Source organism: Prionailurus bengalensis, chromosome B3, assembly GCF_016509475.1.
Source record: "Prionailurus bengalensis isolate Pbe53 chromosome B3, Fcat_Pben_1.1_paternal_pri, whole genome shotgun sequence".
Taxonomy (NCBI): Eukaryota; Metazoa; Chordata; class Mammalia; order Carnivora; family Felidae; genus Prionailurus; species Prionailurus bengalensis.
Genome location: NC_057355.1, coordinates 53423707 through 53445108, shown reverse-complemented (window position 1 = coordinate 53445108; position 21402 = coordinate 53423707). Strand labels below are relative to the sequence as shown.

The 21402-nt window shown below is 37.2% G+C and overlaps 1 protein-coding gene across 1 annotated transcript in view; it reads left to right on the top strand.

Moving 5' to 3' along the window:
- The window catches only part of AP4E1 (adaptor related protein complex 4 subunit epsilon 1), a 67349-nt gene extending 46181 nt beyond the window's left edge, over positions 1-21168 (top strand). The window contains exons 16-21 of the mRNA XM_043555432.1: positions 3962-4085; positions 9017-9275; positions 12870-13424; positions 15076-15266; positions 16791-16948; positions 17998-21168. Of these exons, the coding sequence (XP_043411367.1) occupies positions 3962-4085; positions 9017-9275; positions 12870-13424; positions 15076-15266; positions 16791-16948; positions 17998-18158 (1448 nt within the window). The 3' untranslated portion in view covers positions 18159-21168. The remainder of the gene's footprint in view (positions 1-3961; positions 4086-9016; positions 9276-12869; positions 13425-15075; positions 15267-16790; positions 16949-17997) is intronic.
- The last annotated feature ends 234 nt before the right edge of the window (positions 21169-21402 follow it).

The window sequence follows — 21402 nt, the reverse complement described above, 5'->3', positions numbered from 1 at the left end:
CTGGTTACTATGGACTAGTGAGTTTCATTTTCATTCTGAGCAGTGTTATATATCTTAAGTGTGTTTGAATGCTTCCTGTAACAAAATATCTGATCAGTGAAGTGAGAAACAGCTAAGAAAGGAAAGATTAACTTCAGATTTTAGAAATGTAGTCTGTCAGTGGAAGATGCCTGTCATGATTTTGGTAAAGAGGAAATCATTGAGGTGTTTGGATGGTGGACGGGAAGTATTTATATGAATAAAGGGAGACCATTGAGTATTATCTTTGTAGGAGTTCAGAATGTTAATACTGAAAAGTTCAATGCTGAAAGCTCTTTTTCTCCCCACTCATCATCTAGTGATTTTGTCAAGTACTTTCCAGGTTCTGTGGTAGGTATAACTAAATGATTGATCTTAAAATGATACCAGAAAAGTCTAAGTTGCAATTCATCCATCTACTTCCTTCTCCTGACTCTTCCTGCACACTGTGATTCTCCTCCTGATTCCCATATGCACATGAGCTCTTGTACATCTAGTTAACTTTTAAAAATCTTTGGCCCTTCTTGTTATTCACCTCTATAAAGACTTGGGAAATTTTCACTAAAGAATGAAAAGAATGTGGCTTGAAGTTCATTCTCAACCTCGATCCTTTCCAGGCCTTCCTTAGATGACAGTGTTTAATTTTGTTGTCTCAGGTTTGGAATTTTATCTCTTTTCCATATGCTGTCCCCTTCTATGTCTAGTTTTTTTCTCTTTACTCTTAAACTATACCTCTGCTTTTGAATTCTTTCTGCTCTTGTGTTTAAACTCTATCTTTACTTGATCTTTGGCTTAAACTCTTTGTTTTTACTTATGCATAGGAAACATTGCTTGAGTTCTTCACTTACTTTGTTAATGCAGAGGCTGGGTAACTGGCTGTCACAGATGCTATTAAAGAGTTAAAAGTGGGACAGAAAGTTAAACTCGGTGATAGAAAAGCTTAGATTTTTTTTTCAATATATGAAATTTATTGTCAAATTGGTTTCCATACAACACCTAGTGCTCATCCCAAAAGGTGCCCTCCTCAATACCCATCACCCACCCTCCCCTCCCTCCCACCCCCCATCAACCCTCAGTTTGTTCTCAGTTTTTAAGAGTCTCTTATGCTTTGGTTCTCTCCCACTCTAACCATCAAAACCCTAGAGGAGAAAGCAGGAAAAGACCTCTCTGACCTCAGCCGTAGCAATCTCTTACTCGACACATTCCCAAAGGCAAGGGAATTAAAAGCAAAAATGAATTACTGGGACCTTATGAAGATAAAAAGTTTCTGCACAGCAAAGGAAACAACTAACAAAACTAAAAGGCAACCAACGGAATGGGAAAAGATATTTGCAAATGACATATCGGACAAAGGGCTAGTATCCAAAATCTATACAGAGCTCACCAAACTCCACACCCGAAAAACAAATAACCCAGTGAAGAAATGGGCAGAAAACATGAATAGACACTTCTCTAAAGAAGACATCCAGATGGCCAACAGGCACATGAAAAGATGCTCAACGTCGCTCCTTATCAGGGAAATACAAATCAAAACCACACTCAGGTATCACCTCACGCCAGTCAGAGTGGCCAAAATGAACAAATCAGGAGACTATAGATGCTGGAGAGGATGTGGAGAAACAGGAACCCTCTTGCACTGTTGGTAGGAATGCAAACTGGTGCAGCCACTCTGGAAAACAGTGTGGAGGTTCCTCAGAAAATTAAAAATAGACCTACCCTATGACCCAGCAATAGCACTGCTAGGAATTTACCCAAGGGATACAGGAGTACTGATGCATAGGGGCACTTGTACCCCAATGTTCATAGCAGCACTCTCAACAATAGCCAAATTATGGAAAGAGCCTAAATGTCCATCAACTGATGAATGGATAAAGAAATTGTGGTTTATATACACAATGGAGTACTACATGGCAATGAGAAAGAACGAAATATGGCCCTTTGTAGCAACGTGGATGGAACTGGAGAGTGTGATGCTAAGTGAAATAAGCCATACAGGGAAAGACAGATACCATATGTTTTCACTCTTATGTGGATCCTGAGAAACTTAACAGAAACCCACGGGGGAGGGGAAGGAAAAAAGAAAAAAAGAGCTTAGTTTTTTTTAAGCTTATTGGTTTTGAGAGAGACAGAGAGAGTCACTGGGGGAGGGACAGAGAGAGAGAGGGAGAGAGAGAATCCCAAGCAGGCTCTGCACTGTTAGCACAGAGCCTGATGTGGGGCTTGAACTCACAAAACGTGAGATCATGACCTGAGCTGAAACCAAGAGTTGGACACTTAACCAGCTGAGCCACCTAGGTGCCCCTGAAAAGCTTAAAACGAGAGGATTTTCTAGCTGAAAATGACCTTGGAATGTTTAGACAAGTGGTTTCCAAACATGGTTATGAATCAGAATCAAAAAGAGTTTTAAAAAATGATACAGATTTTTGCGCCATACTCCTGTATCTTTTGTATCTGAATCTGTAAAAGCTTGGCTGTATGTACAAAAAGGTCTGTGGGAGATTCTACACAGTCAGCTTGATCCTGGTTATCAAATCAGCATTTGGAAACTGCTGATCAAGCCTGAACCCTTCACTTTACAGACAAAGAAATTAAGGTCAAGTTCATGCACCCATTTAATACCCGATGCATGTCAAGAACTCAGTTCTTCTGATTACTAATTAGCCCATTATTTTTTTCTATTGCACATTGATTTCTCTTCTATATCATTCATTTGGGTAACAACAAAAATTTATGTAGTTCTGTTTGGATTAAATGCTGTTTCCTTTGCAGGAGACAGTGGAGAGTGAGCTCTAGAACCAGAGTATCCGATTTCTTATCTGGCTCTATCATTTTTCCTGTTTTTGTAATCTTGGTTAAGTTCATGGCAAACTTTGCTACAGTTTCTGTATTTGTAAGATGAAAATAATAATTACAGAAGCTCACATTTATTTTTTATACGGCACTTTTTTATGATTTAAGGAGGTCCTTTATGTTATAATCCAGACAGTCCATAAAGATAAATAATGCCAGTTAGGATTAGGTATAGCTGCATAGCATATTAGAAAACAAAAGAACAATATAGGGTCTTATACAAGACAGAAGATTACTGCTCTTTCCCTTAGAGGAATTCCAGAAGTAGGCAGCCTGGGATTGATAATGGCTTCATGAATGTAAAGGAGGAAAGGGAGAGAAGAAAGATTTTTTTTTTTTTCCAGGAAGATTCCTCCCAGAAGTTGTGCTCAGAATGTGTGCATAATTTCATTGGCCAGGACTCAAATTCATGGCAAAGGAGTCTGGAAATGTCATTTCTTTCTGGGTTGCCATGAATCCAGGGTTCTATTACTTAGAATCCAGGGTTCTATTACTTAGAAAGAAGAGGAGAATGGATATTGGCATCTGCTCCACCACAATATCAGTATGAATTTTTATGGCTCTGATTGAATTCATTTGGGTATACAGAGTCAAAGGAATCTGAATCTGAATAAACCTTGTTCTTTGTCAGTAAGGGATATTTCACTTTGAAGGGTCCATTAGTCTATTTGGCATAGGAATGTGCTTAAGAACATTTTGTTAAGGAAAAACACTATCTCTTCATTCATAGCTCATTAAACATTTTTGTCTGGGAGCAGCAATTTTCAGTAGACCTGGTTTATCAGTTGTCTTTCCTAATTGGATCCTAGTTTAGCTTCTCAGGGAGGTGAAAAGATAAAAATGAAGTACTGTTTGTCTTTTCTCAACTAATAGTGTGAAGACTGTAGTAGACCTTCAATAAATCATAGCTACTTTATTATTATTTGATTAAATCATCTTCAGTGCCCCTTCCAGTTTAAAAATTGTCATTGGATTCTAGTCTTCCATTATTTTATTTCAGTAGTGACTGGTAATTTTGATAACATCTGCTTTTTCCCCCCTAACTTTTGCTTTGTTTTAAATATGAACTTCTGTTATTGTTTTAAAATTCTAGTTCTCAATTTTGAACCATATGGACTTTCATTTTCTTCATCTGGCTTCACTGGACGACAGTCTCCTGCTGGCATTTCTCTTGGTTCAGATATATCTGGGAATAGTGCAGAGACTGGGCTGAAAGAGTAAGTTCTTTCTTGATAAAACTGAGAACATAGAGGAGTATTTAAATATTTTTAAATGTAGAAGGATTCCTGAAAGCTAAATTCTGCATAGCCTCTTGTTTCAGTTTTTCCTATTTATTGCTTTCAAGGTGTTGATGTTGTACAAGAGAAATTTTATTTTATTTATTTATTTTTTAATGTTTTTTATTTATTTTTGAGAGAGCACAAGCGGGGTAGGGGCAGAGAGCGAGGGAGACACAGAATCTGAAGCAAGCACTGTCGGCACAGAGCCTGATACAGGGCTCAAACTCTTGAACCGTGAGATTGTGACCTGAGCCGGAGTCAGACTCTCAACCGACTGAGCCACCCAAGTGCCCCTGTACAAGAGAACTTTAAGAGAGCTTGCTTACCTTCAACACAGAATAGTGTACATAGGCTTTATACACAGTAATGACGTGTGTTATTACTGCATATTGTATGTGTATGTATGTATGTATGTTTGTATGTGTATTATACACACACATATATATATGCACACATGTATACACATACATTTGTTAAAGAAATATGTGAGAACTTACATACACAGGTGAATATGAGCATATTACTCTACATTCCTTATACTCTTCTTATAAACTGTTTCATTGGAAGATTGACAGAGAGATGAACATAAAATAAGATGACTGACTTCATTTAAGTAAATGTATACTTTGCTCAAAATGCTTTCAGAGCTTCTTTCCAGCTACCTGGAGAATTGGTGAAGACATTTATCTAAATGTCTTATGTGGAGCCAAAATCTACCATTTTAAGTAGATTTTGGTTTTCGAAATATAATAAATTACTTTTAGAAACATGACTAAGTTAAAAAAGTGAGATAATATATATAAGGTGCCTCATAAAATGTAGTGCATGGTAAATGATAACTGCTATTATTAATAGTGATTGTCATTGCCATAGTTGTCATTATCCAAAAGCTGAGTTAACCAAATGAAATTAGTGATCTATCTGGATAACTGGTCAATATATTGATGTGACATAAAGTAATGAAAATGGCTTCCTTGTTTGTGAAGGAGCTTCTAAAAGATTTAAAAAATCTTTTTTTAAATTTTATTCCAGTGTAGTTAATATACAGTGTTGTATTCGTTTCTGGTGTACAGTATAGTGATTCAACACTCCATATACTATTCTGTGCTTATTAAAAAACGTTTTGAGTAATGGCAGCTTTGTTGGAATAAATGTAATAAAATTTCAAAAGTGACAACTTTAAAAGATGAAATTTGAATTTTGAGTCCTCATATGTTCATTATGGAGTCAGTCAGCTTATTATATGTCCATTTTTGCATTTGTCAGTCTTCCAGCATGATGGTTATGAGAAGTACTTATCAGAAAAATGACACATAGATTATGAGGAATGTAGGGTGATATGCTGAATGAAATTCTCTTTCTTAGCCTCTTTTTCATTCTCTGTTGACACCCTTTTCTTTCCCAGACATTTAATTTTGGTATTCCAAGCATGGGGAACAGATATGATTTGTGAGCATTTGATGGTAGTGGTGACAGCAGTTAAGTGCCCTGAACAGAGAATTGCGGGATAAGGGAAGGAGAGGATAGAAACCCTCCAAACCTAGGGAGGAAACAGTCTCTTCTACAGGCACAACAGGTGACAGCGTCTGTTTGTTTAGTACTGAACTAAGATCTGGGAGACTTGACAGGGCCTTGTAAATCCTGTATATTTACATGTACTTCTCAGAAAAATGACATTTGGCAGAGCTGCTAAGGAATTATACACTTGCTGTTTTATCATGAAATGGGACATGAGGGATGAATTTTAAATTTCTTTCCCAGGAGGACTACAGCTCACACATCATTTCAGATTGGGAACCTGTATGGTAATTGACAAGGCTTTAGGAGGAGACAGTCACTCTTGTCCAACCTCTGGCAAGCTGAAAATAAAGTAGTAGAAAGCCCAGTTTATAATTTCTTACCTTAAGCCCTATTTGGGACTATCTCAGATGGGGATTTCTAGAGCTGAGTTAAAGTGTATCCCTAATCTTTTGAAGGTTGCTTGGCCAGAATTTACATCTTTGTTTGAACGATCTGATTAAAAACAATACAAAAGTATATATGCCACATAATATCATGAATTATATTATTATTGTTAAAATCCAGGCAAAGATGATGCATGTTTAAAACAATTCTTTTTCAGTAGGTTTCATATAAAGAATCATATTTTGTGCTTTTATTCATTTTTCCTACTTTTTAGACTTTCGATATGTAATGCATGACAAAATTTATTTGATAATAGGCATGTATGCAGATGAAATATGCAAGAAAATCTTTAAAGTAGTTTGAGGCTCCTTTTAGGCTTATTTTTCCTCTTCTATTTTGTCTGTTGTTGTGGATTGGATTCCCTGGCAAGTGCATTCCGTGATGGAGTTTCGCATGCAGAATATTAAGGCAGTGCCCTTGTGATCAACACCTATGGAAGGAAGGAGAAAGAAGCAGGTTTGAGCAGAGGAGGAAGTTAAGATGCAACGCGGTGCCAACAGCAGCCTCTGCTGATCCCATGAGGAGCTCTGAAGTTAGAGTGGCCCTTCTTCAGAGTTGACCTGAGTTGGACCCAAATGGGTGGCCAGGACTGTGGCCAGGACTTCTGTCCCACAGTCACTGGGTTTGGGCTTCCCTGGGAAGGGGTGTGATCTCAGGCGAGGTGACTCTTTGCATCTGAGGCAATCCTAGAGAGGACTGTACTCCCAACAGTTGGGGCAACAAGTCCTTTATTGAAGGATGATCTGGATGGAGCATCCCAGGGTCTACCATACTTGCTTTTTTTTTGTTGTTGTTGTTAAACTGATATTTAAATCATTTATTAGTAAAACTTGGAGAGTTGCCCTTTTTCCTTATTAATTAAAGGATATTTTTTGATAAATAGGGTTACAGAAACACTGGGAATTTATGAATCCCTTTGAGTTCCTGTTGTTGAGCATCCTAGAGATGCTAGGGGTCATTTTAGTGGTTCCCATGACCACTTTTGGATCCGCTCTTACAAAGACAGCCAGTTTTCTTCTAAGAGGTCTGGTGGATAAATAATAGCTTTATTTTTAAAAAAACTTTTTAGAAGGCTTTTTTGGTACATGAAAGAAAGGGAGAAATGAAGGTATTCATAAAAGGAAAATTTAGCAGTAAAATTCATTCTGGAGGATTGGACTAATTCCCCATAGGGCATTCTTTATTAACACTCAAATTTTCTTTCAGCCAATTACTATTTAATAGTATTAGTTCTTCACTCAGTATGAAGTGTGACCACCTGTCTATGTTTTTTGCATATATAGAAAATCAAATTGATCATGAGTCCAACAAATTAGAAAGGAATAATAACTTGTACAGATAATTCTGAGTTTTTCTTTTAGATTCATTTTATGATCTGTTTTGTAGTACAAATGTTAAAATGCTATTTTGGGCCATGACAGGGATGCTTAAATGATCCAAGAGCAAAGGAGACATGGTTCTTAAACAAAAACAATAGAGGTTAACTTTGGCTGTTTCAGCCTGTACTTGGTGATTATCTTAGTCAGTATAGAGTCACAGATGTAATAACTTTTGGGACAGCAGTAGGTGAGTCCAAACTCTAATCATGACTTTAAGTTCTTCCATCTCCAGTAAAAAGGCTCATAATCTTCATGCTTTTTCAAAAAAATCTTTTTTCTCTTACAGATCAAACCTCATTTCATTAAAAAAATTTTGGGGGGGGTGGGGCGCCTGGGTGGCGCAGTCGGTTAGGCGTCCGACTTCAGCCAGATCACGATCTCGCGGTCCGGGAGTTCGAGCCCCGCGTCGGGCTCTGGGCTGATGGCTCAGAGCCTGGAGCCTGTTTCCGATTCTGTGTCTCCCTCTCTCTCTGCCCCTCCCCCGTTCATGCTCTGTCTCTCTCTGTCCCAAAAATAAATAAACGTTGAAAAAAAAATTTAAAAAAAAAAATTTTTTTTGGGGGGGTGCCTGGGTGGCTCAGTCAGTTGGGCGTCCGACTTTGGCTCAGGTCATGATCTCACACTCCATGAATTCAAGCCCCGCATTGGGCTCTATACTGACACCTCAGAGCCTGGAGCCTGCTTTGGATTCTGTGTCTCCCTCCCTCTCTGCCCCTCCACTGCTCATGCTCTCTCTCTGTCTCAAAAATAAAAAAATTAAAAAAAATTTTTTTTTAATGTTTATTTATTTTTGAGACAGAGTGCGCAAGCAGGGGAGGGGCAGAGAGAGAAGGAGACACAGAATCCGAAGCAGGCTCCAGGATCTGAGCTGTTAGCACAGAGTCCAGTGCCGGGCTCAAACCCACGAACCCGTGAGGTCATGACCTGAGCTGAAGTCGGACGCTTAACCAACTGAGCCACCCAGGGCGCCCCAAACCTCATTCATTTTAATAAAATTACATTTATAATAGTTGACTATGTAGCTAGAGTTCACATTAAGAAAACTTTTTGGATTAAATCAAAGGAGTGGATTTGAATGATTTGTTGGGGTTTTTTTTTGCTTTCAACAGGATTTTATTTAATGAATTTATTGGGTGGTTATAGCCAAGAAACTTACTAAGAGTCATTTCTGATCTTTAACTCATCAGAATTAAAGGTATTTTTGAAAAGTCAGTGGAGGAAAGGAGCTAATTTATAGTAGTTTTGATTTGGACAACTTATTCAAGCAATTAAGTGATCTGAAATTTTTAACTAAGTCTAGGGTTCTAGTGCCTTAAATCCTTTAGCTGGAGGGTGTGGGGACATTGGATGAAACTAAAATAACATCATGGGATCTAGGTTTTACTTCCTGACATAGAGTATAGAATATGAAAGCTGTTTTTAAGAGGTCATGGCAATGATGTGTTTTTAAAAATGCCTCAAAAAAGTAAGTTATTTAAGCAGCAGTTATTTAAGTTGACTTGATTTCATTATTAATCTCCTTAGGACAAATAGCTTGAAGCTGGAAGGTATAAAGAAATTATGGGGGAAAGAGGGCTATCTTCCCAAGAGAGAAGGCAAAACTGGGGATGAAACTGAAGTTCCGCCTGTTCCTCAAGAGAGTATAATAATGGAGAATGTAGACCAAACTGTAATAAAAAAGGATCAGTCTCAAGTCCTTACCCAATCTAAAGAGGAGAAAGAAAAGCAGCTGCTGGCGTCATCATTATTTGTTGGGCTAGGAACAGAAAGTACAATCAATTTGGTAAGTAGTCTGTTATAGTCCTCTGAGAATCTTTGTCCCTGTCTTGTACAAAAAAACCGGGCTCTACGAAAGCTCTTGGCTGTCATCTATACACACAGTGGAAAATGGCTTCCCTAGCTCCAGAGCCACCAGTGATACACTTTTTATATTTCTGAAAGAGAAATTCTAATTGGCTTAGCTTGAGTCAGGTGTTCTCTGTAGTCCAGTCAGCTGGGGCAAGGGTCAGGGTCCAAATAAAGTTACAAATATGACCATAGGTATTACTCCCATGGGTGGATAGGACAGTTCTCAGTGGGAAGTATTTTCGGTAGTAATAGTTCAATAATATTGATATGTCTTTGGGAAAAGTACTTCTCAAAATGGTATTTTTAATAGTAAAAGATAGGAATCAATTTAGATGTCTAACAGTAGGAGAGTGGGTACATAAATTATATTAGCTCAGAATATTACTCAGCCATTAAAAATGATAAATACTTCATTATAAAATAAAGAATACATGTGACATATTAAGCAAAAAAACAGAATATAAAGTTTTATTTATATTTTGTTTATAACTGTTAAGGAGATAAAAATGTATTGAGACTGAAAGGAATTACCCCAAAATGAAAATAATACTCAGGCATTATGATTATGATGGTTTTCAAAACTTTTTATGCTGATATATTACTATCATAGGAAAAGAATGAAAACTCAGAGTGAAGGACAGGTGCTATTTTTGAGCATCTGAGAATTCCATGTAATTGCCAATTTGGTGGACTGATGGACCTACCTGGTACAAAATAGTGATTAGAGCTACCTTTTCTTCAGTTTTACATCATTACAGTGCTTTCATCCTCCCTCTCTCCTGGTAGAATTTTCCTTCCATCCCTGTAATACTCTTTGCTTGTTTTCTCTCTCTTTTTAGACCCCATTTCTATCAGACTTGAGATCCCCTCCTAAGGAAAAAAAAATTTCAATCTAAAAGTTATAAATAAGTAATGTATCTTAATGCTGTCTCAGTCAGCATTTGCAGTTCAGCAAAGTGACTTATCTTGGGTCTCTAAGATGTTCCAGCTGGCTGTGGTAAGGGTATCAGTGAATGCCTGGCACTGAAGGGGCAAGTTCTCTGTGGTCACAGTGCACCCAGGCTTATAGAACCCTGATTTGTGAACCCCATAGCTGATGTCGAAGGATTTCTGCCCTTTTAACAACATGCAAAGCTTTCAACTAAACAGTCTTTCTCAAGAGAACATTCATTGTGACAAATTCATTATCAGGCTTTTTTTTTGTGGTGCACTTGAAATCAGAAATGTAAGGAGGGTGTTTTTCCTTTTAAGGTATGCTAAATCCTTTCTGGGTTAATTTTTTTACATAATCCATTCTGAGTATCAAGGCTTTTTGTTTTTCCTCATCTTTGCCTTTTATTTTGTATTCATTTTTGTTACTTTTTTAAGTTTTTATTTAAATTCTAGTTAGTTAACATAGTGTAATATTAGTTTCAGGTGTAGAATTTAGTGACTCGACATTTCCGTACAACACCTGGTGCTCATCACAACAAGAGCCCTCCTTAATGCCCATCACCTATTTAACCCATTCCCCCCTCTCCACCTCCCCTCAGCAACCCTCAGTTTGTTCTCTATAGCCAAGAGTCTGTTTCTTGATTTTATTCTTTTACCTTCATTTTTTTTTTTAATTTTTTTTAACGTTTTATTTATTTTTGAGACAGAGACAGAGCATGAACGGGGGAGGGGCAGAGAGAGAGGGAGACACAGAATCGGAAGCAGGCTCCAGGCTCTGAGCCATCAGCCCAGAGCCCGATGCGGGGCTCGAACTCATGGACCGCGAGATCGTGACCTGAGCCGAAGTTGGACGTTTAACCGACTGAGCCACCCAGGCGCCCCTTTACCTTCATTTTTTAAACGTTTATTTATTTTTGGGAGAGAGAGAGCATGAGTATGGGAGGGACAGAGAGAGAGAGAAAGAGAATCCCAAGCAGGCCCCGAGCTGCCAGTGCAGAGCCTGATGTGGGGCTTGAACCGACAAGTTGTGAGGTCATGATCTGAGCTGAAACCAGGAGTTGGACACTTAACCAACTGAGCCACCCAGGCGCCCCTCTTTTACCTTCATTTTTAAAAGTCATTTTCAGGGGCGCCTGGGTGGCGCAGTCGGTTAAGCGTCCGACTTCAGCCAGGTCACGATCTCGCGGTCCGTGAGTTCGAGCCCCGCGTCGGGCTCTGGGCTGATGGCTCAGAGCCTGGAGCCTGTTTCCGATTCTGTGTCTCCCTCTCTCTCTGACCCTCCCCCGTTCATGCTCTGTCTCTCTCTGTCCCCCAAAAAATAAATAAACGTTGAAAAAAAAAAATAAAAAAAAAAAAGTCATTTTCTCTGGGGTAACAAATTCTAGGTTAACTGTTTGTTTTCTTTAAATGTTAACATTAACCAAGATGTCACTCTAGTGTACTGTGGCTTGTGTAGCTTCTGATTAACAGCAGGATAGACACTATAGAAAAAAAATTATTAAGCATGCAGACAAAGTAGTAGAAACAACCCAAAATGAAGCACAGAAAAGAGAAAAAACAAATGAAAAAACTCAGAACATCAGTGACCTGAGTAACAATATTGAACAGTGTAATACACATCTAATTCGAGTCCCTTGGTTACTTGGAAATGGAAGTCCTTCACCCACCCACTTGTTTTCATTTTTGTGTTAGTAGAATTTTAGTTCTTGTTTGATGACTTCTGAATTGAACTATAGGAGACATCTGCTGGAAGCTGGAAGAGGTGTTGGGACTTGAGGGAGTGAGAGGGTATGGAAGAGGAACTAGAATTCTGCTTAGCTGGAATCACGTGAAGGGTGGCCACACCATGTTGAAGCCCCTAGGAGGATGGAGATGTGGATTTAGAGTAGTGCCAGACTGCTGCCCTGATTCTAGGCAACTTTGGGAGGCAAGGGGAATTGTGAGCTACCACTCCACTCTTACATAGATTTGCAGACCACTCCCCAGGAGTGTTGGCTTAAGGATGGCAAATTTGCCATTCCCGTCACCGGAGTCAGTAGCAAACATCACTAGTCAATTACAAAATTCTTGCCTGCTGTATGTGTGTCAGTCATTGCCAGTTGGTTCTTGAGGTAAAATCAGTTTTTCTTCTCTGTTTATTGACTTGTGGGCCATGAAATCACGATTATCATAGACAACTGAACCAGAGTTTGAGCCATCCATGTATTTGAGGGTATCTTCTCTTCTACAGGACAACTCTGGAAACTCAAATAACGGCTGGGTTTCTCACTGTTCTTAATTTGTGCAATTCTGTACTCTAACATTCTGAAATTGATCAAGTTTTTAGAATTGTTCACCAATGACTTTTTGACTTTCTTTTTTTGATGTTATGTATATTTAATGAGAAATAAGATTTAGCTAATAGTTCAAAGTGAGGTAACTGTCATAATTTTAGGGTTTAACATTTTATTCATCTCTGATTCTTTTGTTAATCTATGCTTTATACATAGACTCTTAACAAATTAGTAAATTGTTCATTTGAAATTATAGAAAGATGTTTAAAACTCATGACTGGTAGAATGGGTTTTTTAGATATTGTTATATTTTATTTTTGCAGCTAGGAAAAGCAGATACCGTATCTCACAAGTTCAGAAGGAAATCAAAAGTCAAGGAAACCAAAAGTGGAGAAACAACCAGTGCTCAGAATATGCCCTGTTCTTACTTTAGTTCTTCGTCAGATGTGACTTATGAAGATGATTATTATTTGGATACTTTGCAGGATAGAGGAGACAAAGAATTAAATAAGTTTTCTCTCAACTCAGAACTTCTGGATTCTGAGTCACTCACAGAACTGCCCTCCGTTGAGAAACTCTCCAGTTGCACACTGTCTACACCTTCTTTGTTCACTGATGATATGGAAGGTCTTCACTCTCCTTCGTCCACTGCAGCCTCAGTTACTAATGAAATCTCTTTAGCTTCTTCTCTGTTGGAAGAAACTTCTGAACACATGCATTCAGATCTTATGGAGGTCTGTAATAATGAAACCATATCAGTGTCTTCTTACAAAATTTGGAAAGATGACTGTTTACTGGTGGTCTGGTCAGTTTCTAATAAGAGTGGTTTGGAATTGCAAAGTGCTGACTTAGAAATTTCTTCTGCAGAAAATTTCAAGGTAAGACAATGAATGGTTCCTTATTTCTTTCTTAAAGGGGTAATGCTTACTTAGTGTTTCTGCTCTTGACTCTTCTGATGATTTATAAATTTCATCCACATCCTTTCCTCTTTAGCAAAAAGACCCAAAGGTGTGACAGGTTTTTTATTATTTTGAGTAAGGACGAATTATTCAAAAGAGACAAGGAAACATAATAAAGATTTTCCAGCTATATTGGGGAAGGCCATAAATATAAATATATAAAGTGAGTTTGGACAGAGCACAGTAGTTAAGAATGTAGGCTCTTGGGACACCTGGGTGGCTCAGTCGGTTGGGTGTCTGACTTTGGCTCAGGTCATGTTCTCAGGGTTCATGGTTTGAGCCCCGCGTCGGGCTCTGTGCTGACAGCTCAGAGCCTGGAGCCTGCTTCCTATTCTGTGTCTCCCTGTCTCTGGCCCTCCCCTGCTCACGCTCTGTCTCACTCTCTCTCTTTCAAAAATAAATAAACATTACAAAAAAAAATAATAAAAGAATGTAGACTCTTGACTCTGAATGCTTGGCTTTGAATCTTTCTTTTGCTACTTACTAGCTGTGTTACATGGTCAGGTTATGTAACTGCTTTGTGGCTTTCAGTTTCCTCACATTTAAAATGAAGGTATTAATAGTGTCTGCCTTTACTGTGAGGAGTAAATGAGTTAATATCTGTAAAATGCTTACAGCAGTACCTAGCACTTGGTAGGTGTTAGTGTGTTATTATTTTCAGTGTGAATTTTGTGTTTTTTTGCTCCCTTTAAATGTCTCACAGAACTGCCATATTCATTCATTCTTCATTCTTGCCATAAACACTGAAACAGAGTTCTCAATTTAGCAAAGCAGAACATCAAGGAGTAAGAATATTGAAGGATAATATTGTATACTGTCTGCTGTCTTTTTCTTTCATTGATTTATGTTGAGTGCTTGGGCATCAATTCTATTTCTTCCCTAGAGAATTGCCTTTTTGATATTACATTATTGTATGGATGTCCTTGCTGGAGTTATGAGACTTGACCAGTAGATAGTTATTTCACAAGACTGACCAATTTCTTCTGTGAGCTAAAATGTGTTGAATGGGATATTACCTGAGCCACTGACCAGGGCAGAAGTTCTGACTGTAGGTGTTCATTAGGACCACCTATGGAACTTAAAGAAACAAAACAAAACAAAACAAAATCTAATTCAGTTGCTTGGGCTCGACTCGCCATAGGTTGAGTAAGGGTGTACTGTAGCTTGAGAAAAGAAGACATGTGTGTGTGTGTGTGTGTGTGTGTGTGTGTGTGTGTGTGTGTGTTGGTTGTGGTGTTTTTGGGTTTTGTTTTGTTTTGTTTTTTAACTCTCCTGTTTTAAACATCTAGTGCTAGTCAGGATTGAGAACCAAATAATCTTTTTGTTGTTGTTACTAAATTATACAGAGGTTTTCACTGCAATTTGTCACATAACTTTTACCTGTATACTATATTAATTATCTGTGCTAGTAAATTTTTCTCAAGTGAAGTTGTTAGTCATTTTTATACTGTAGTTTGTTATTAACATCTCACAATAGTATGCTTTTAAATTCAATTGAATAGAAAATTGGTATTCATATAATAGTCTGTATTGATCCTTTCTTCAATACTTTTATTACTTTTGTTTACAGATCACTGAGCAACCTGGATGCTGCTTGCCTGTAATAGAAACAGAAAGCATCAAAACCTTTCAATATAGTGTACAGATGGAGAAACCTTTTACAGAAGGGAATCTTTTTGGTTTTATAAATTATCAGATGATGGATACTCATTCTGTTCAGCTTGAATTTTCTGTAAACTTATCACTATTAGATTTCATTAGGTAAATATTTTCTGGAATGTTAATTCAAGTTACTCATTCAGCAAATATTTATTAGGCCTTTTCTCTGGACAGAAGCACTGCACTAGGCGCTGCAGAGTAAAATAATTCAAAGCTAGATACAGTCCCTACCTTTAGGGAGAGTCCAGTCTAGGGAAGAAACATTGAACAATCACATAAATGCATAAATAATTTTGAATTGTGCTTTGAAGAGGAAGTAAATGGTACAATGAGTGATTATAGTATGGGACCTGATTTACGTTGGGGTTGATTAGTAATTTTGGAAAACTTCTGAGAGAAAGTAATATTAAAGTAATGTTTAAATTGAAATAACTTCAAAGATTCCAGGTGGCTTCTTTTTAAAGCTTTTAAAGTTTCTCTCATTATATTTCATTTATTTGATTAATTCTTTCATAAAATCTGTTTATTAAGGTTTAGAGATCTGCAAGAAAATTACTCAAGGTTATTAAACTTTAATTAGAGATATAGTAAGTATTTAGCATTATACAAGGCACTAAGCCGTGTTACCAAAATAATTGAAAACAAATTCTTCATTTTTCTGTTCTCATTTGGTTTTATGGATATATTTTACTGTATTCAAATATTTTTTTAAATGAAGGCTGCCTGAACCAAAAATGCAGAATGCCAATAAATATCTGTAAAAATTTTTAACCTTCACACATTAACTTGTGTTACACTGCTGTAATTTTTGCCTACTCTTTACAATCTTTTAGTAAGAATGTGTCTCTCAGTCTGTCAAAGAGTTTTCATGGCCTTGGTGCTGTATGAGATAGAATCCAGCCTTCCAAAAACTTATACTCTCTGACTAAAAAGGTATATCCCATGGTGAGCATTAGTAACCTGAAGCAGCACAGTATATATAATTAACAGTTCTTCTGTGTGTATTAATAAAATCCTATGTATGTTTTAAAAATATTTTCCCCATTATAAAATCAGTGCATAATTATTACAAAAATTCAAATGCTATGGAAAAGTATAAGTAAAATATAAAAGTTCCTTGTAATTCTACCCCCAGAGACCCAGTGTTAACTATTTGATCTTCAGTCTCATGAACCATTTTCAAAAATACATTTGTTAAAATCCTTTCCTTAGTCTGAGTTATGTAAGGTGCTAGATCTTCATATTTATACTCTGTACATGATGTTGATAGTGTCTTATTGTCCCCAAATTCAAAGTATATTTATATTTGAATGATTCATCAAATTACTTGGTAAAAATTTTTTTAACTTGGTAAAATTTTGCCGAAATGACTAATGCTCAGAAAAAGAACTGAGTGATTTATTGGAAAGACATTGACACTTTAATAAAATCTTCTTTTAGTATTTCCTAAGTTTGGAGGTTGATGGTAAGCATTCTAATTCTAATCATAGTTAGTTTAAAAACATAAATTTTGTGGGGCCCAGATTTACAATGATTATGTTTTATTCCCATGAGTCATTTGAAATGTATTTGTTTAGAATTAATTTCATTCTTTTGGACATATCTAATTTTAAAAATTATTTTCAGACCGTTGAAAATCTCAACTGAAAACTTTGGCAAACTCTGGTTATCCTTCGCAAATGATGTGAAGCAAAATGTAAAAATGTCAGAATCTCAAGCTGCTCTGCCTTCTGCCCTGAAGACCCTGCAACAGAAACTAAGACTTCATGTTGTTGAAATTATAGGTTCGTAGAGTTATGAAAAGGCAATTTTGTGTTTATGGGGGCTTTCTCACAGAACACAAATCAACTTTTACAAGTATCAGATTTCTTAGAGCTATTATTTCCTGTTACGAATACCTTTCAAAGTGAGTGTGTTGTTCAGACTTTATTAAAGAATTTTTTGTGTGGTAAAGTATAACAGGATTTACCATTTTAACCCAGTTTTAACTGTATAGTTTATTGGCATTAAGTGCATTCATGTTGTGCAACCATTGCCACTATCACTTCCATAACTCTTTCCTCTTGCCTGACTAAAACTCTGTGCCCTTTAAACACTAACTCCTCATTCCCCCTTCCTCTCCAGCTCCTGACCACCACCATTCTTATTTCTGTCTCTCTGAATTCAACTACTGTAGGGATCTCATATAAGCAGAATCATGCAATACTTGTCCTTTTGTGACTGGCGTATTTCACTTAGCATAATGTCTTCAAGGTTCATTCGTGTGTAGCATATGTCAAAATTTCCTTCCTTTTTAAGCCTGAATACTATTCCTTATATGAATATACCACATTTTATTCATCTATTCATCTGTCGATGGACACTTGGATTGCTTCCACCTTTTGGCTATTATGAAAAATGATGCTCTGAGTGTGGGTGTGTACACATACCTGTGTTTGAGTCCCTGCTTTCAGTTCTTTTGGTTATATATGCAGAAGTAGAATTTCTGGATTATATGGTAATTTTTGTTCAATTTTTGGGGAAACTGCCATATTATTTTCCACAGCATCTGTACCATTTATATTCCTACCAGCAGTGCACAAAGGTTCCAGTTTCTCCACATCCTCACCAACAGTTGTTATATGTATATGAGTGTGTGTGTGTGTGTGTGTGTGTGTGTGTGTGTGTGTGTGTGTCTTATAGGATTAGTAGCTCCTTGTGATTTTAATTTGCAGTTCCTTACTGATCAGTGATGTTGAATATCTTTTCACGTGCTTCTTGGTCATTTGTGTATCTTGGAGAAATGTCTGAGTCCTTTTGTCTTAAAGAATTTTCAATTTATGTTTTCTTGTAGGCAATGAAGGGCTTTTGGCCTGTCAGCTGCTCCCATCCATCCCCTGCTTGCTGCATTTTCGAGTTCATGGTGATGTATTAGCCCTGTGGTTCAGATCCTCCTGCTCTACTCTTCCTGACTATTTACTGTATCAGTGTCAAAAGGTAGTGGAGGGATCCTAGCAGAAGCTCTGCTTTTATTTTACTCCATCAAAATAAATGGTTTACATAGATAATCTTATTTACCAAAGTAAAAAGAACTCCTGGTTCTTCTAATGAAAACGGGGATTATTACAAGCTGTGGTTTTATGTGTTTTCTTTATGAATCCTGATCAAGAAAGATCCCTAAGAAACTGTATCCTTAACCTTTTACTCAGGATTGTACAGTATGTTTGGGTCTCACAAAAGTGACCTGAACTGATGTTATAAACTGCTAATGATTTATATGTCACTTAGTGTAGAGGGACTGAAAATATTTATTTTGTTATAAATAATTTTATAGCAAATTTACTCTAGTGCTAGCTGATTTGTAGTAAAGCCAAGTCTCCGTTCTCTGCATTAATGGTGGGGGAGTCGGGGGGAGACATGGCATTGATCATCCCAAACCTAATTTGTATTTGGCTTTGGAATGCAGTGTAAGCTTTTCAATAGGGAAGTCATTACTTTCAATTATGTTTTGCTTGGATAAGTGTTGAAATAAATTGGCACAGCACACACTAACAGTTTAGGAGATCCATGAGCATGCTGGATATCGGGGGGATTCAATCTGTGATATAGTTTTTATTGTAGATAACTTGTTACACATAATTGCAGATAATTCAGCTACAGAATTTGTCCATTTTCCACTTGAACTTATTTTTAAAATTCAAAATGAATCCTTATTTTAAATGTATTCTTATTTTAAAAACCCAGAGCCATTTACAAAATATTGTCATATAAAAACATAACCCATAAGAGGACAGAATACTAAAACAGATATAAAAGGACTTTGTAGTTATGGCAACTATCTTAGTTACCATTTAGGTCCATTTAGGTCCTTTTGACAAACTAAATTTTGTGAGTATAAATGGTAAAACCATCTTTCCTGGCTTTTGAATCTGCTAATACTCAATGGATACAACCACAACAGTGACTACTTACGTATACTGTACAGATTCTTCAGTAAGATACATCATTTTCATGTTGTAATTGTGCCTTTATGGCCTATGTCAGAATTCTTGTCAGTGAAAGAAGAAGTTAGGCCTACTATGAACAATGGACCACAATCTTGAGATTGTACATTAAAGTTAAAAACTGAAATAGTAAGTATTTTATAAAATCTTATGGTGCTGTGGAAAATATTTATTATTTCACTTTTTCTGACACTTCACCATGGAGACTGTTCAGGTAATACAGTTTTAAGTCATTGCAGTTAATACTCTGGTTAATTGGTACTGTTTATCACCCACGTGTGGAATTCTGGTTTATATTATCTCATTAATCATAACTGATAAAGATACTAAAGGGATTCCCTAGAGCTGTTAGGTTTTATTAGTTTTTTGTGTCTAGCATTTTTCTCCCTAAAAACAAAAGCACTGTTTTTAAAAATTAATTTTAAAGTTACTCATTTTTAAAAATGTCACTTCTTGTTAATTTCATGTTTTTAAAAACATACAGTAAAACCTTGCTATGAAAGTAATGATAAGTGACTAGAATTTCCTGAGTAGGTTTCTCTTTTGAATAGAAGGTCAGATTCATCTTTATGCTCCCAGCAGCGTCATGTGAAGAGAATGAGCTCTCTTGGATGTGGTGGACACTGGTAGCTAGACTTACCAGCTTCCTCTTTATTTCTGCCTCTGTCAACAGCACCCCTCTCCCCCAACCCCCGATTCTGCTGTTACTCTGACAAAAAATTAGGAAGTACCCTCTCACTTTGTAGAGGAATACAGTATGTGGCAAAGGAGGTGCTCCAATTTTTTGTGTGTCCTTACTTCTGTGTGTGTGCATGATCACCAAGGCTAGGTTGAGTATAGAGCAGTGTGTGTAAGGTGCCCAGCAAGCAGATGGACGACTATCTAGGAGAGATTACAATGGGCTACTCTGCTGCTTTGTTAAAAGGTTGGTCATGAATAGCAACTGACAGTTGTCAGTAACATTGCTTGGCCAACAGAGCTGTCTGATTGTGGGAGATGTGTAATGGTAGGTTAGGGCCGGGAGCATCATTTTAGCTTGTCAAAGGGAACATAGTGTCACTTTTGTTCTTTCTGAATCCACTAAATAAAAAGTAGAGTAATGGAGTTTCCACTGAAACATTTAGTAGAATGTTTACAATTTTTATATTTTTATGGCTTTAAAACAACAGTAGGAAAGAGTGAATTTTAAAGAACTTCGGAGCAGTGTGTATCTGCCTAAATTAATTCAGTGTTTTAAGTTCCAAATCAGGCATCACCAACCTTTTTTGCATTGCAGGAAGACGTGACTGTAAAGTAGGGAGCATGATTTCTGTGGGCAGATAATCCTCTTTACCTTACAGTCATGGTTTAAAGTGAAGGGGAAGCATCTGGAGTAGAGCTGTGGTGGGGATGCTCAGCGTGTGAGTTCTGTGCCAGGCACCTTGACTGAGAGTGCAGGCGGCGGCAGGTGTGACTCTGGGGGAGAATAAAGGGCAGACGGCAAAACCTTAAGAGCAGGTGAATGAAGAAGGATCAGGCTCCCACCAGAGTAGTCCCTGTGGAGGCGGGCGGATCAGGCTCAAGGGAAAGTGGGGCCCTGAGTAAGGGTACTTCTGAAGAGAGGGCAGATAGAAGGTGAGCAGTTACCAAGTGCTAATGTGCCAAGTGTGTCCGCATGTTCTTTGCAGGGGGGCACTATTTAAATAGTAACCTGCTATCCTCTACCAAAAAACAGTTGTGCTGAAAATGCAGTATTGTATTTTTTCCTTTATTTTGTTTCATGTCAGTAATATTGTAAAATATTGAGTTCTTTGTCTTCTTTTTTATGGATGAATGTGATCTTTGTGTCATGATTGTGAGCCACTGCAAGTGCACTGAACCTATTCACAAGTCTTTAAGGTGTTTTGCTGTGTTAAAATTTTAGAGGGAAAAATGCAAGTGAGAATAACAACCTAATAGGCATTAATGACTTTATTTTGGAGTTGAATTCTGTAATTTGAAAAACAATTCGGCTAAATATGTAATAAATACAAAGTGATCTATATTGTTCTTTGGTCTGTATATTTTTTATTATCTAAATAGCTAATAAGTAATCCTATTCAGTAATTTGATAGGGTTGGTGAAAAGGAGCAGAAGCAACTGGAATGGGATGAAAAGAGTGATTTACTCATTGCAGTCCCTCAAAGAATCTGGCCTAATTGGTTAAAAGTAAAGATACTGCTGTTTCTGTGTGATGTTCAAAGAGAACTTTGTGGGCTTCAGGCATGGATTCGTTC